We start from the raw sequence: 16,264 nt of genomic DNA, 5'->3' as shown, positions 1-16,264 counted from the left end.
AATTATTATTATTACACAGGGTTTAGTAATGTTTCATTTGAGTCAGCCTTGTTTAAGGATTTCATATGATTTTTTTAATTAACAGCCAATGACCTTTATAGAAGAAAGAAGGAAGTTTAGAAAGACAATAAGGGAATAAAGTTTGTAGTTCTAGAAAGACGAGATAAGGTTTTTTGTAGTAGTACACTTGTAGTGGTTCCTGGTGGTCGTTATCTTTTGATAAGCATCTGTCTTCTCTATGTTTTCAGGGAACTTTGCTATACTCCCCTGCGCGCTGGTTCCTTGCCCAGCCGGACCTAGGGACTGTGGTGAAAGCCATTAGCCCTAAAGGTCACTGCAGGGGGAGGTGCAGCAATGGATGAAGAGAGCAGAGGGGGTAGACAGCTGCCTTACTACACCGTGCATGTGGATAGGATTATCAGGAACTAAACTAAAGCCAGAGAAGTGGATAAAGGATGACACTTTGGTAAATGCCTCCATAAGTGGGACAGGAGCCGAGGAGCCAGTTAGCATCCCTTTCAAATGAAGAGGAACTAGTTCATAAACATGTTAGAATAATGTCTACAGAACGAATATCAGGAATGAGCTGAGGCCTGCAAAAGGAGGTTAAAAGGGGCCTCCCCTGGTGGCGCAGCGGTTGAGCGCTGGGCTGCAAAGCTGTCCGCAGCCTCTGTAGTGCCAGTTCGATCCCTGGCCGCCAGCGAGGGTCCCACATGGCACGCAGACCTCTCCTGCCACCCGCTGCTCCCCTCAGCAGTGTACTTCGATCCTTCTTCCTGTTCTGCTCCCCGCTCTGGCTCTGGTGAATTCTCTCACCTTCCCACGCTTCTGACTGTACCCAGTGCTTGTATAAATAAATAAATAAATAAATCTTATTAAAAAAAAAAGGAAGTTAAAAGCTACTAAACAACTTTGCAAAATATATCCAGAATCAGATAAACAAATAAAAGACAGACTTCTAGATGTGAAAATTTTCTCATCCCAAAACACCAGAAGTCCAAATAATTGCTGTTTTACTTTGTTTTTTTTTTTTTTTGGTAAAGAAGAAATATTAACCAAAAAGAATTGAAAAAATAAAAGAGGAAATTGAACCCAACACAGGTGAAGGGATAGGAAATGTGTACTTAAATGAATTCAGCACATTGTGGGTGCCAGGCAGCCCCAGAACACACCAGGGACAGAATTTGTTCAGACTCCATAGAACCTCCGAGGTAGATTATGCTAGATGACAGAGATAGAGATGGGTGTCAGGAACCTAAACATGAGTAGATGCTATCAGGATTTTTAGAAAGAGAAAGAAGATTATGAAAACTCTTAATCGTTGAGTCTCAACCTGACTACACACTGTAATCTACTGTGGATCCTTTAAAAGTACTGCTGTCCAGGGCCCACCCCTAACAGTTATAATTACAGCTTTATCATGACATTATATCACTCCTTGGAACACTTTAACAGGCACCCAGGAGTAAGATCACATCTTCATACTGATGAATTCTATCCATCCACTGCAAAAGTCTTCAGTGTATTATTAGTCAACAGTAAAGAGTTTGTTGCCCGTAGAAAAGTAGTCACTTAGGTTTCACTTATGACAAGACATGCCAAATCTCCCTATTTCCATTTCCCTTTCTCATTAAGTCTCTAGATCATAGACACAATGTATACTAGTCAGTACCTGAAGATGATGGGATGGGAGGGCATCCCTAGCTCAGGAACCTGTCTTGGGTAGGGCTGGGATATAACAGTACTGAGTTCTAAAACACTGAGAAACTCTTGTTATGAAGAAATGTCTGGTAAGAATATGGTAACTGGTGCAGGAGACAGTGCCTGATGAAGTGGCAAAAAATCACTATCATGAAGGAAGTCTGTGGTTATAGGTATGGGGTAAGTGTTAAGTTGGAATCATGTGACCAGGAGCAGGGCTTAGCATTGGAGCAAAGCCTTGGGCATCAAGGTAGGCAGGCAGTATTTCTACAAAAGAGTGTTTGCGTGGAGCAAACTCTTTTCTCACTTTTTAGGGAGGATGCCAGACTTCTGAAAGGTCTGTCTGAAGGCTTTGTTAACATTTCTATTTTGTGACAGCCTTGTGAACAAGAAAATTAAATTGATTCAGAAGGACAGGATTTGTCTACTTTTGTGATGTAGAATTTTCATAATCATTTAAATGGAAATTACCTTTAGTGCCTTCCCCATTTCTGCCTGCAAGTACTTTCTCTTTGAAATGCTGCCCCTTGGAATCATCCATCTGTAAACTTCTGAAGGTCTGGCTTTTCCCAATCATTTTTTTCCCCTTTCTTTACTACCATATATCTTTGAGATGTTGTTTTCTGATTCTGTGAGCTAGGGGCTGTTATTTGTGTGTCTAACCTTCCTTCCTGTTTCATTTTTTCAAAGGATGTTTTGAGCAATTGGAACTGTCAGGCTGAGGCTAGGGATCATCCAAGAAGACAAACTAGTGTAGGAAGTTAAGTGGAAAACTACCCACCAACAGTACATCTAACTAACAACCCCAAAGCAGCTTGTATAACATTCTAGCTTTAAAAATAAAAAGTTAACTTCTTTAAATAATTGCCTCATTTCACAAAGAATTTGAAGTGGTTTCCAAGAATACACACACTGTGTGAGGAAATAGTGGGTAGGTTGAGAGAACTGGAGCATGATGACACCCCACTGAGGATATCATCAGCACGTCATTAACCTGACTCCGTTCATCCTAGTGCACCAAGCAAAGTGGCACATATTCTCACATACTAATTCTCGGTGTCTAAGTTAACCCAAGGGACAACCCAGTGACAACCCAGAGTGACACTCTGATGCTGAGACTTGAAAATTTTCTCATTAAAGAAACCGTTACCTTATAGAGATTGGCATGGACATTTTGAAAAACAATTTAGAGTGGCTATAAAAGTAAAGCTAGTTCTGCTTAAGATATGGCAATTCCAGTTACTGTACAAAGTCAGTGCATGATAAAGGTACTTGACATCACTCATCCTAAGGGAAATGTAAATCAAACCATGCGGTATCACCTCACACCTGTGAAAATGTCTGTAATCAAAAAGGCTCAAAATAATAAATTTTGGCGAGGATGTGGAGAAAAGGGGACTCTTGTAGAACATCAGTAAATTGGCACAACCACTATGAAAAACAGCATGAAGTTTCCTCAAAAAATTAAAAACATATGATCCAGCAACTCCAATCTGAGTGTTTATTATCCAAAGGAAATGAAAACACTAACTCAAAAAGATATCTGCACCCCCATGTTTATTATAGCATTATTTACAAAGGTCAAAACATGGAAACAATCTTAGTGTCCATCAAGGAAGCAATGGATAAAGAAAATGTAATATATAAGGAATATTATTCAGCCATAAAAAGAACAAAGTTTTGCTATCTATAACAACATGCATGGACCTAAACAGTATTATGCTAAGTGAATTCTCTCAGACAAAGACGAGACAAAACTGTATGGCTGTACTTATTGGTGGGAAAAAACAAACACCTGAACTCATTGATCAGAGAACTGATTGGTAGTTGCCAGAAGTGGGGTACTGTTGGTGGTTGAAATGGGTGAAGGTGGTCAGAGGTACAAACTTCCAGTTATAGATAAATAAGTCCTGGAGATGTAATGTATAGCAAGGTAACTACAGTTAACAGTACTATATTGTATATTTGAAAGTTACTAAGAGTGCAGATTTTAAAAGTTCTCATCACACACACACAAATTATAACTCTGTATGATGAATGTTAGATTTGTGATGATCGTTTCACAAATGTAGAAATATCTAATCATATGTTGTAAACCTTAAACAAGTATCGTGTTATTTGTCAGTTATACCTCAGTTAAAAAGAAAAGTGTGTCATAGCCTCACAATGAAGAGACTTGATAGCACATTTTGAATAAGTTGGAAAAAGTTAAAGGAAGAAAAATTAAACAAGGAATAGTCACACCACAAGACTTTGTTGCATGAATGAACTACAGTGCCTTTTGTGTGTAATTAATTTTGAATAAAAATAAACCACCTGCAGAAAGAAATGTATGCTTTGATGCTATTTACTATGAAAAAAAGTTAAATGCTAGCAAAATGGTGGAATACATATGTTTGTATAAATAAGGCAGAGAACTTTTAACTTGGGATGACTGTAATATAGATATTTATATGTATCCTCTCCATTTTTCCAATTAAGAGAGAAAACAGTAGCCTTTGTGGTTCTGTGTGCTGACAGGGACCATCTCACCCAACACTAGCCAATAACTCATCAAGAGGTGACTGCCCTGTGCTTTTATATGGACTAGCCTATCTAACCATGTCAACAGCCCCTTCCAGAGGAACCTTTAATTATTTCTATTTGTCAAATGAAATACTGAGAATTTGAAAGGCTAAAATCTTGCCTAAAGCCACCAAGTAAGGGTGGCTTTTAACCCAAGTAGTTAGAAGCCTGAGCTTGTAGTTTTAATTATTATTTTACTCTACAAAATTTACCAATATTATAGGGTGGACTGGCTACTGGGTATTTATTTTCCATATATAATTTCTGTCATTGTAGGCAAAGGGCATAACTCCACTGGACAGTGCACAAAAGCAGTTCTTCAGAGATGAGACTAAATGAAATTTCTTAACTCAGCCATTGAATGATCTGGCTTGAGTTTGATATACACATTATCTTACCTATTTAAATCGTGTGCTAGTGGCTGTCCACTCTGGTTCCAAATCATCTGTGGGGTTAGGAATCCCAAAGCCTGGCCCTCAAACAGATCCCAACACAATAGATCTGGGATAGGGCCTAGTCATCAGCTTTTTTTAAAAGTTCCCCCACTTCCTCATGTGCAGTCACAGTTGAAATCACGCTTATATAAAGTCTGGACAATGGAACTTTCAAGGTTGTAATGTTGGGCAAGAGCCTGGGAGGAAGGTATTTTGTGTTGAGGATCAAGGGCAGATAATGTAAGTGTTGAGTCTTATGACCAAAGAGAGGTTAACATCTTGTGAAATTCAGGCTCCTAATCAGGAGACGGGAATGCATGGAACTTCACTCACCCTACCACACTCACGTAAAACTTAGCAGAATAGGATCTGTCTAGTCAGCTCTCTCAGCTGCCTCAAGAACTGTTAAGAAAATTTGCAATGGTATAAACATAGGGGTGCAGGTAACCTTTTGAATTAATGTTTTGTGTCCTCTGGGTAGATTCCTAGGAGTGGAATTGGTATGTCATATGGTAGCTCTCACTATTTATAATAGGTAAGATATGGAAACAACCCAAATGCCCAAAAATAAATGAGTGGATCAAGAAGATGTGGCATATAGGCACAATGGAATACTATTCAACAATCAAAAAAGACAAACTCATGCCATTTGCAGCAACATGGATGGAGCTAGAAGGGATCATGCTCCTTGAAATAAGCCAGAAGGAAAAAGAAAAATATCAGATGGTTTCACTTAAGGAGGAATATAGGGGAACCAAATAAGGGATCAGGGGGAAAATAACAATGATAATAAATTTTGAAAAATGAAATTAGCAGCAACCATAAATCAGAGACATTCTGCAAGGGAGGGGGAGGAATAGGGATCGAAACAGGAGAGACAAGAGCACAAGGAACTATGGTGATGGTTCACCGGTGAATTGATGGTGGGAATTTCACAGGATATTCACCTAAAAGGAGAAAGCATACAAGCATGCATTGTACAAAAATGAGCAATAATGTAAAAAAATATATATATAATTATAAAAAGAAATTTGCAATAGTAGTTAAGAATGGGAGCGGGAACTAGTACCTGCCATCCTGGCATAAAGGAGTTGCTAAGCAGCGGGACAGAATCTTTCTAGGAAAAAAGCTCAGGCTCGACCCCTGTGCCTCAAGAATCTATGCCATGGATAAAATTTTAACCTGGGCAATGGTTCTTAAACTCCTGTGTCAAAATCACCTGGAGAACTTGTTAAAAAAACAACAACAAACTGCCTGACCCCATCCTCACTTCTTGACCCTGCAGTCTCTGCATTTCGAACAAGCTCTCAGCTGGTGCTGAAGTTGCTGATCTGAGGACCACTTTTTGAAAACCACAAGCCTAGGATAATAAAAGAGGGCTTGGCCTCCTACTCTATCTGCTCATCAAAAATACACAAATAGAAGGATTGGTTCAGGGTAAGATAAGAAAGGTTGAAAAAGGCTGGCTGCATTAAGGCTTCTCAAACTTTAATGTGTGCAAAAATCACCTGGGGAATATGGTAAATGTGCAGATTATCCATCTCTCCCCTAGATATTCTCATTCTATTAATCTCAAATGGAGTTTCCAAAATCTTTGTTTTTTAACAGACATCCAGGAAACTTTGAAAAAGGTGAATCTGAACATTTTGAGAAATTGGATATGGCTGTACAGCTATGGGATTTACAGTGGGTTGGCAGATGTCAACCCAGAATTGCTGACTAATGAACAAATTAATATCAAGCTTTGGAGAAGATTCAGTGTCCTAGTAAATCTCTATTTTTAATTTACTTGGGTGGGGACAGAGTTCACATGTCTATGGAGAATATGGTAGCTGTGACAAAGGAAAAGTTGGCCAAATACTTTCAGTGACAACCAGCTCTTAGGAGTACCTTAACAGACTGGAATCATGGGTCAAAATGAATATGAGGTAATCTAATAACAACATAATAAAGAAGAATCAAGCCCTGAATTTTAGTTAAAAGAAGTAAAAAGTCCTGTTCAGAAAGAAGTTTCACCACGATTGTGGAGAATCTTAGAAAATTTGTAAGTACAATGGGTGTTGGAAAACTGTGGGTTCTCCCAAAGGTAAGATGAACTTAGGCAGACTGACAGTTGCATCGTGTTTAAGGCAAGAGGGGCATTTGCTCCCTTTCTTCCCCGCCCCCAGAAACTTGTGTGCAGATGTGGGCACCACTTTGAGAGAAGCATGGACAAATTGAAGTGGAATCAAAGTTGGTCATCTGTAGTCATAAGGACTCTGGATCCGTGCCACATAAGAAACGGCTGATGAAAATGGGACTGTGTGGTCTGGAGAAGAAAAGATTTGCTGGCAGGAGGGAGTGGTGGTAGTTAATTTTTTTCTCTGTAAATGACATGGGAAAGATCTGGTACCAAAGTGTGGAAATTATAGTGAGACAAATTTCAATTCTAAATGAAAACCATCTAGAATAGACTTTTTTTTTTTTTAACAAAACATGAAATGTTCTGTTTCTATCATGGAAAGTAGTCAAACAATGAAGATCTTACAGTGTGGTAGGAGGAATTCTTGCTTTGGGAAAGAAGTTGGGTTTGAATTCGCTTATAGGTTCCAAGATTCTGTGCAGTGACTGGGTCATATTGTGCTTTTTGTTCTATTTACACAATAAATACTTCAAATACAAACTCACAGCCTGGTGCCATGGTAAACCTTTTTCAAGGAAACTGCCACATTGCAAATCAAATCTGTGTCCATGTACAATTCTGTTGATGTATTGGGCTCAGTAATAACCAATCATTCTCGGGCCTCCCCGGTGGCGCAGCGGTTGAGCGCTGAGTTACGAAGCTGCCTGCAGCCTCTGCAGCACCGGTTCGATCCCCGGCTGCTCCCCGGCCACCGGAGGAGGGTCCCACATGGTGCGCAGACCTCGCCTGCCGCCCGCTGCTCCCCTCAGCAGTGTGCTTCGGTCCTTCTGCCTGCTCTGCTCCCCGCTCTGGCTCTGGTGAATTCTCTCACCCTCCCGCGCTTCTGACTGTGCCCAATGCTTGTATAAACAAACAAACAAACAAATAAATAAATAAATCTTTAAAAAAAATAACCAATCATTCTCTGAAGGGCATGAAACACATTTTGCATGAATCTTGAGAAGGCAGATATGGGTATTCTGTGTAGTGTGAGAGAATAAGCATTTGAATCTTTACCCTTGCGGTGTGGACTCCCGTTTTCTTTGTGGAGGGATTTGCCCTTAAGTGGGCGGAGACTTATTTGACTCTCCAAGCCCCAGTACTTATCCCCCAGGAACAGTCAGATGTCAGCACACAGATCAGAGGTCCTGACAGTTAAGGTAGATCATCCAGCACTCATACAGAAGTGCTGCATTAGCTATCTGAATGCGTTATGATTGGATCCCACTTCCAGAAATCTCTGATCTTATGTGGTGTTTAAATCCAAATTATATTAAAGCATTATTTTTGATCATGTAACATTTGGGAAATCAAGGTGTTTCAGAAGGTGTCATTCCTAAAAAGACACCTACACATATCCAGGATTTGAATAAATTTTTTACTTACTGAAGAAGACTAGAAATGGGTATTCCATCATGTTTTTGGTGTTTATTCAGGACATAATTTATTTACATATTTTACTGAAAAATTACAAACATATAATTGGAACTATATGCCATGTAGTCGTCATTGCAAGTTGTTTCCAAGAGTGGAAGTAAAACCTGTTTGTCAAGTAATACATGACCAAGTGTGTGAGCGCAGACCCTCAGGCCTAGTGGGTTAATAAATAGCTGTGTTATATGTTTCCAGTCTACTAGTTCGTATTAACTTGCTTTTCTTGGACTGCAGGTAGGGATGAATATGTTTTTATCTTTCTGCATTTTTGTCTTGTTCCAAGGTAAGCACACTACTTAGACAATTAAAAAATCTAAAAAATCTGTTCATACTTGTGTTATGGATTTGGGTAAATTTTAATATGTTGAAAGATAAAAAATGTTTCCAAATCATGTAGAGTCTTTGTTTTTGGTCCCAAGAGGAGTAGAAGGTCTTATCTTATGCTGCACATGCCACATTCAGGAAGCCTGGAATGAGGGAGACAGGACTAACTTCTGTTGTAGATCTATCCTATTCAGAGCAGAAACTTTATCCTCATTTTCTCATTTTTCCTTATTTAAGCCCCACAATTCCCCATTTCACACATTAAAAAAAAATCTGATGATCAGAATTTACATTTGTTAAGATGCACAGAGTTTACCATAAGGAAAGACCAGTTTATTTATTTATTTATTTATTTATTTTAAAGATTTATTTATTTATTTATACAAGAACCGGGGTACAGGCCAGATGCATAGGAGGGTGAGAGGATTCACCAGAGACAGCAGGGAACAGAACAGGCAGACTGACTGAAATACCCTGCTGAGGGGAGCAGCGGGCACAACAGGAGCAGTCTGCTGCGCCATGTGGGACCCTTGCTGGCCGGCCGGGATTGAACCCATGCTGCAGAGGCTGTGGATAGCTTCACAGCGCTGCACTCAACCGCCTGCACTACCAGGGGATGCCCAGGGAGGACCAGTTTAAACTCAGGTCTGCCTCCTTCTGAGGCACAGAAGTGGTGTGAAGGTGCTCCCTCTGCACCTTCTCCAAAAGGTGTATTCTCTTCTAAGTATTCTAAAATATGTCTTATAATCAACCTTTGTTGACAAAACAAGTCTCTGCTCACTTATAAATGGCATTGGCTATTCATTCTTGTCCATTCTTGGTAGAAATCAGAATTCTCTTCTTCCTGGTGGAAGCCCTAGGCCAGGCCTGTGTTTGCATGTCTTATTGACCTTCAGCTGGAAAACTGTTCTCACTGGACCAGACCCATTAACTTCCCAAGATGAGTGGCAATTTTAAGAGAGGACCCAGCTCACCTCAGAGGCACAGCAGTATTTTTAAATACACCAGAATGAGTCATAATTTTCACCCCTGTTTGTTTTTCCTACTCAGTAGTTTGTTGAAAAGAAAGCGGGTCCAGACTTAATTCTGTCAACCTCCAACACTGGGTGAGGCAGAGAGCCCAAGAGCAGGCCTGTAGCCTGTACTGTCAGCTTAAGGAAGTTGGTCCCAGTTTTCTGTCCTTGGGGCTTGTTAACAAGACCCAGTAGGAGAGGTTGGCTTGGGCACGTTCCTCAGGAGGAAGATCAGCCTTTCCTGATCAGAACAATGGGCAGCGATGTTGGAACCTTCTGAGGAGGTTGCAGATACTGTTTGCTGATCTGGGTGGTGGTTATGTTAGTAATTGCAAATGTAAATTATCATAGAACCATATCTGTGGTTAAGATTTATTCATTTGTCTTTAAGTTACGCCTCAGTGAAAAATAAGGGGTGGGGGAATAAATCACTGTCCCTCAATGTTCACAACCTGTGAACAGGGACACTATTATATTTTGTTCAAGTCAATAAACCCTTTGACCAGATGGATCAATGGGAGTTGGAAGCATATATGTGTCTTTTATGTGCATTCCCCCCCATCATCTCATACATTCCTGAAGCAGGGTCCTGGCCCCTGACCAGTACCTATTCCCCTTAAGGAATTATCTTTGCCATTTTCTTAGGTCAGCAGAGTGAAGTCAGCTGGTTTAGAAGACAAGAGGCTTTTGTGCGACTCCCCTTCATTAAGGACCTCTGCCTGGGGACTCCTGTCAAGATCTTCCCTCTGGTGACCCTGAGGCCAGTCCTGTGGGGCCCCCTAGGTTGAACATAGTAACTGCAGCCACCTTACCCCAGCAGTAGCCTGAGCCATTTCTGCATTCTTTCTTTGTTCTGCCCTGTTTGAAGCATATTCTTTCCCAGAATTTGACTTCTTCTGCCATTAAACTGCTCTTGGTGACTTTAGCTGAATTTTTGATGAGGCTAGGCTGGAAGAAGCTTCAGGGAATGAAACAGATATTTTCCTAGGCAATCGCCCTAGACGTGGGGATGGGTTTAAGCAGAGTTGTGGGCCCTCACCCTTCCTTTCCCTAAAAGAGAAAAAGAGGCAGCACCTGGGACTCCTGGCGGTGGTATTCACAGAGGCCTTGACTCTAAGTAACTTAAAGGAGGAGGGGATTTGGCCTGGTCAGCGCTCTAGTCCTGGAAGCTAGTAGCTGTTGCTTCTGAAGTGAAAATTGACAGGATTGAGAGATAAAGGTGACCTTTTTAGTCAGTGGCCTGTGGGACAGGGTTATTTATGGTGTTTCTGATCCGGCAGTTTCAGAATTCTGGTGACTTATTTTCTTTTTCTTTTTTCCTCCCTCTTCACATGTCATACACCACCACATCTCATACTCTTACTGTCAGATCTCAGCCTTAAAAAAATACTTGCACACATAAACAGAAACCCTTTGTTGGTGTTCCTAAACTCCCAAAGAATCAGTTGTCATAGCAACGGCTGCCACACACACATTTTATCATTTGAGGTTCCCATCAGGTTTCCCTCCCATCAAGCAGCAACAGCCAACACTGCTATTAAACAAACTATTAATATATTTTTATAGTCTCTCGGCAGTTTTTAAGTAAATTGTATTTGCTTCCACCTTCAGGTATAATTAGTCAGGCCCCATAAATACGGTGATGTTTATGAAGAGGCTTATGGTATTGATTTGCCTTTAGTCTTGCTTATTAGTGGATCCACTATGTGGAACACACAGAGATTTGGGGGGTTTCTCTGAATACAACATGGGATGCCTTAATTTTATTTTCTGAGATTTTTGACATTTCTCATCATTGTCTTTGTTTTACCTGATGGTTTTAGCACACTCATTTTTTAAGAACTAAGTATGAGTGAAAGGCCTAGGAGATTTGAGTACTTAATTATTAACCAACTGTTTGGTATAATATTTAACTAACTAATCTGGACAATTACATAATATCCTTCTTTCAAAATTAGACCATGTGAACACTAATAACCAAATAGATTAGATATGAATTTTTTTCATTGTTAAGATGCTTGGAAAAGTTGTAGGATTTATTTGAACTTAGTGTGTCAAATAAAAGTCTGGCCTTCTGAAACCAAATCCATACATGTCAGTCACCCTTAACTCAGGGCTGTGGAGGAAGGCAGTGGTCAGGTTGATCTGTGGCCCCCAGCTAGCTACTTGTGAAGGGCATTCCTTTCCCTGCCCTGGTTCATCCCTTGCTCACAACACAAACACTGCAATGTTAGTGACTGCTATGGCTGCGGAAAGGAATGGGGTGTAACCTCTTCAGAGTTGGCTTGTGATGTGCCTCCAAAGTCTTTCCAGTCTAACTCCCCCCTTCTCTCAGGTCCCAGAGATGGGGCAGTAGGTGTTACGCCAGGCCTGGCCGTAATGCATTCCAGTTTCCAACAGCAAGGTTCAAGGCCTGGGCTCAAGCCAGACCAGTCCCTTGCCAGCTGTGTGCTTGGGCAAACTATCTAACTTCTCAGAAGCTCATTTCCCCCCTCTGTACCATAGAGATAGTACTCTCCCATTAAGCTTTAATTAAATGAGATGTATGTTAATTTAATGTATGTCATTTAATAAAATGATAATGTCTCTCTTTGGCAATAAAGAGTATGGACTCAACAATGACCATTGTTTTAATTATAATATAATAGTAGATGATATGGAAAGCCTGCTTTCCCCATGGTTTTTGCCACACTTTGAAATAACTTTTTTTAAGAAACTGTCTCAAAAACCCTTTGGTAGAGCTATTCTCCCATCCCATCTCTCTACCCTCCGAAAAGGGGGATTTTTAAGTTGCAGTAAAACACATAAACATAAAACTCATCTTTTAAGCCATTTGCAAGTACATAATTCAGTGACATTTTGTGCATTCATGATCTTGTGTGACTATCACCATGATCTATTTCCGGAACATTTTAATCACCCTAAAAGGAAACCCCATAGCCATTAAGCAGTGTAACTTACTCCCCAAGTACCCCAACCCCGGGAACCTATGTCTTTGCCCACTGTAGATATTTCCTATAAATAGAAACATACAAAATGAGACCTTTTGTGTCTGGCTTCTTTCATTAAGTGTGATATTTTCAAGGTTGATCCATGTTATAGTATGTATCTGTAATGCACTTTTTTAATTCCCAAATAACATTCCTTCCTATGGCTTATAAGAAATTTATTTTTCACAGTTCTAGAGGCTGGAAATCCAAGATCAGGGTGTCAGCATTGTTTGGTGAGGGCCCTCTTATGGTTTCAGACTTCTCTTTGTGTCTTTAATTGATGGAAGATGTTTGGGAGGTTTCTTGTATAACAGCTTTGAATCCCATTCATGAGGGCTCTTGCCTTAGGAACTGAGCACCTCTCAGGATGTCCCTCCTCCTATTACTAGCACACTGGGTATTAGGATTTCAGCATAAGAATTTAGGAGAACACGTGCTTTCAGACCACAGTATATACCACATTTAGTTTATCCATTCATCAGATGATCCACATTTGGATTGAGCCTTCCTTTGGCCCTTGTGAATAGCATTGCTGTGAACATTCTTGTACCAGTTTTTGTTTGAATACCTGCTTTCAGTTCTTTGGGATATATACCTAAGAGTAGAGCTGTTAGATCATATAATGAGTCTTTTTGAGAAACTACTAAACTCTCTTCCTCTATGGCTGCACCATTTTACATTCCTACCAGCAATGCCTGAGGATTTAAATTCTGTCCAACACTTATTGTCTGTTTTGGTTGTTTATTTGTTTGTTTATAACTAGCATAGTAGATGTGAAGTGCTATCTTGTGGTTTGAGATGGATTCTTTTTAAGTTTATTTTTGTTTTTACTTAATTCATTTATTTGCTTGAGTTTACTCATATGGTATTTGTCTTTGTCCAGCCAACTTATTTCACTAAACATAATGTCCTCTAGGTCCAAGGGATGATTTTTATAACACTACTTTTTTATGTGTCTGGACTCAAATTATCTTAATAATGTTTTTAAGGCTGTCCTATTGTAAAGTTATATGAAGAACCACATAGACATAATCTCCAATAAAAGATAAATGTAAAGGATCTTTTCTTTCATAGACCCTGCTATAGCTAAGCACCATGGTCCTGTGATCTGTGCTGGAGATAAACTGCTTGCAGACAGTCAATTGCTAATTATAAATGAGGCTTCCAACCTCTAATTACTTTTTCTTTTCTTTTAGGGATTTCCTCTGGATCATCCAAAATGCTTTTAAAACATACTGGATAATTGCAGAGACACTGCCCAAGTGGGACGTCCATATTCTCTGCCCTGCTGTCTTCTGATGACATTTTGACAAGTTGGAGGCCAAGTTATCACTGCAAATGATGAGTGATGAAAAGAGCCTTGGGGTGTCCCAAAAGTTGGTCTCACCTTCAAGGAGCACAAGTAGCTGCTCCTCCAAGCAAGGAAGTCGACAGGTAACATTTTACTAATACAAATTTAAATCACCAAGAAATGTGGACATTTACTTGGGAAATCCTTCTTTTAGGAACATTTGTTTTCAGTTCTATCTTAATTGTTAGTCATATGTTAATTATATGAAAAGAGTAAATTTTAGATAATTTCAGTGTTGTTAGTGCCTGCCAGATGGGAAAAACTGTATTTGGCTCTTTGCATTATTTTATTCAATTCTTGCCACTGTCTTCCAACACAGATATTAATATCCCTATTTCTCTGTAAGGAAGCTGAGTCAGACCAATTGAGTTACGTGCCCAGGGATACACAACCAGTAAGTCACAGAGCAAGAAACCAAAGTTGAGTCTGACTCAGGAACCCACATTTTGCTTTATACCTGACTAACCAAAACCGAAACAAAACAAAAAACAATCACATTTCCAGTATTTATAATATTCTTCTGCCTCCTCTTCCTTCTCTTTATTAAACCTTTTATGGCAGCTTCTAACCACAGAGTTCCCTGTTTGTGACTTTGAGTGTCACCTGATTTCCTTTTCTAATGGATGAGGGAACTGAATCAACACAGAATGGTCAAAAGGAATTAAGTAGGAAGAAGAAAGAACTGAAACAAAGGACCAAGTAATTAATTCCTAAATAGTTTTCAGCTAATTATATGTTGTTTCTTGGTTTCCTTTCTAATAAATCTCTGTTGGCAGAATTTGCTGGTTTTAGATCAATGGCAGTGAATGCACATTAATCATTATAATTCATCCACTTTCAGTTGAGTAGAGAGAGAGTGGGCAGATGGGTTTACAACCAAAGTGATCTCTGAGCCTTTTCTGGAACTGTTGTCTGAGTTGGCATGGCCATGGGAAGCACTGGCCTAAGAATTGGCCCAGAGTCCTTCGTTCCAGATTTGGGAGCAACAATCAGTCACCTCCCACCTCAGGCATGTCCACACACTTGGGACACACAGTCACAGGGCTCTGTTCCTGGGACAGGGAGCTTGCCACCCCACAATGCCTCTTTATCTCATTTGAATCTACAACTCCAGACAAATTACTTTTTGCTACAGGTCTGACATTTGGGGAGACCTCCAAGATCTCCCTGGGGGTCAGGAAAAAGAACCTTTTCAGCATTGCCTTCACTTCTTTCTAGGACTTAAAATAAATGAATAAAATTAGTCCTTGGCTAATGCTGCATGGCTCCCTGGGAGTTCTAGTTTCATGAGAGTAGCTATGTCCAATGCTCTTTGTCAGCTTTCCATGGGGGTATTTCTTTCCCTAAACCCAAATTCTGGTTGGGATTAGAGCTGAATATATTATCTTTCCTCTACCTTATGCTTTTACAGAGTCTACTGCTATGTTCTCCTTGGATAGAAAAGAATAGATTCATTTAAGCAGGTGCTTATAATACCAATAGGAACTGGAGCAGTGCAGTGAATATCTGTATCGATTACTACAGAAACTTTTTTGATGTGTTATTTGAAATTGATTGATTTGGTTTCACGGAGCATTCTCTGGAGTTACATCATAAAGAGTAAGAGGGATGTGCTTGATGCCTCAGCTTTTTCTGACAGAGTGGTTGGTCATTCAGTCATTCATTCAACAAAAATTTGAGGCATCAAGCCTCATGACTCTTAGGGAAAATAGCCCTATCCAGCAGGTTCTTATTGCTAAATATAGTCACGATCCTGTGTTTCCAACGACTTCATTGGAAAGTGCAAGTTAAACACATAAAATTTTAAGATTTGTATAATAAATTTAATTTGAGGAATGCAAAAATATAACTGATGAAAAAAGCTATGCAACAACTGACTTGTTTTTAAAGTTCTAGGTTAAAGTCATTTTCAGATTGTTCTATTCATTTCATTTTATCTGATGTTGATTTTATTAGCCATCTTTCTTAGCGCTGGTTTTTCTCACTTGCTTTGGAATTACAGTGTAGAGCTTCATCTCAAGTTTGTTTTCCTCACACTCTTTCTATGTAATCACCCTGCCCTGTAGGGATTCACTGTTACCTACTTCTTACTTCTGAAGATCCCTGGTGACAGGTCTAGATTTGTAGCTAGGGGCTTTCATTCCATGACTATGCGAGACTATACAAGATCAAGCACTAGGCCATCATGTAGCATGACCCAGGTTCTGATCGAGAGGTTGTATCTGCCTCCTGCCCACTCCCTGAATAAGCAGGTTTTCAAGGCTCCCTTCCAGTGCATTTTGGTGCTTTTC

At 39.9% G+C, this 16,264-nt stretch overlaps 1 protein-coding gene across 6 annotated transcripts in view; it reads left to right on the top strand.

Moving 5' to 3' along the window:
- The window catches only part of OSBPL3 (oxysterol binding protein like 3), a 183,740-nt gene that overhangs the window by 78,229 nt on the left and 89,247 nt on the right, over positions 1-16,264 (top strand). For all 6 annotated transcript variants that reach the window (XM_054692428.1, XM_037509403.2, XM_037509385.2 and 3 more), the window contains one exon: positions 13,819-14,056. In XM_054692428.1, the coding sequence (XP_054548403.1) occupies positions 13,961-14,056 (96 nt within the window). In that variant the 5' untranslated portion in view covers positions 13,819-13,960. The remainder of the gene's footprint in view (positions 1-13,818; positions 14,057-16,264) is intronic.

The sequence above is a fragment of the Talpa occidentalis genome, unplaced genomic scaffold (genome assembly GCF_014898055.3).
Source record: "Talpa occidentalis isolate TD23 unplaced genomic scaffold, MPIMG_talOcc4v2.1, whole genome shotgun sequence".
Taxonomy (NCBI): Eukaryota; Metazoa; Chordata; class Mammalia; order Eulipotyphla; family Talpidae; genus Talpa; species Talpa occidentalis.
This window is presented reverse-complemented; position numbering and strand designations above follow the sequence as displayed.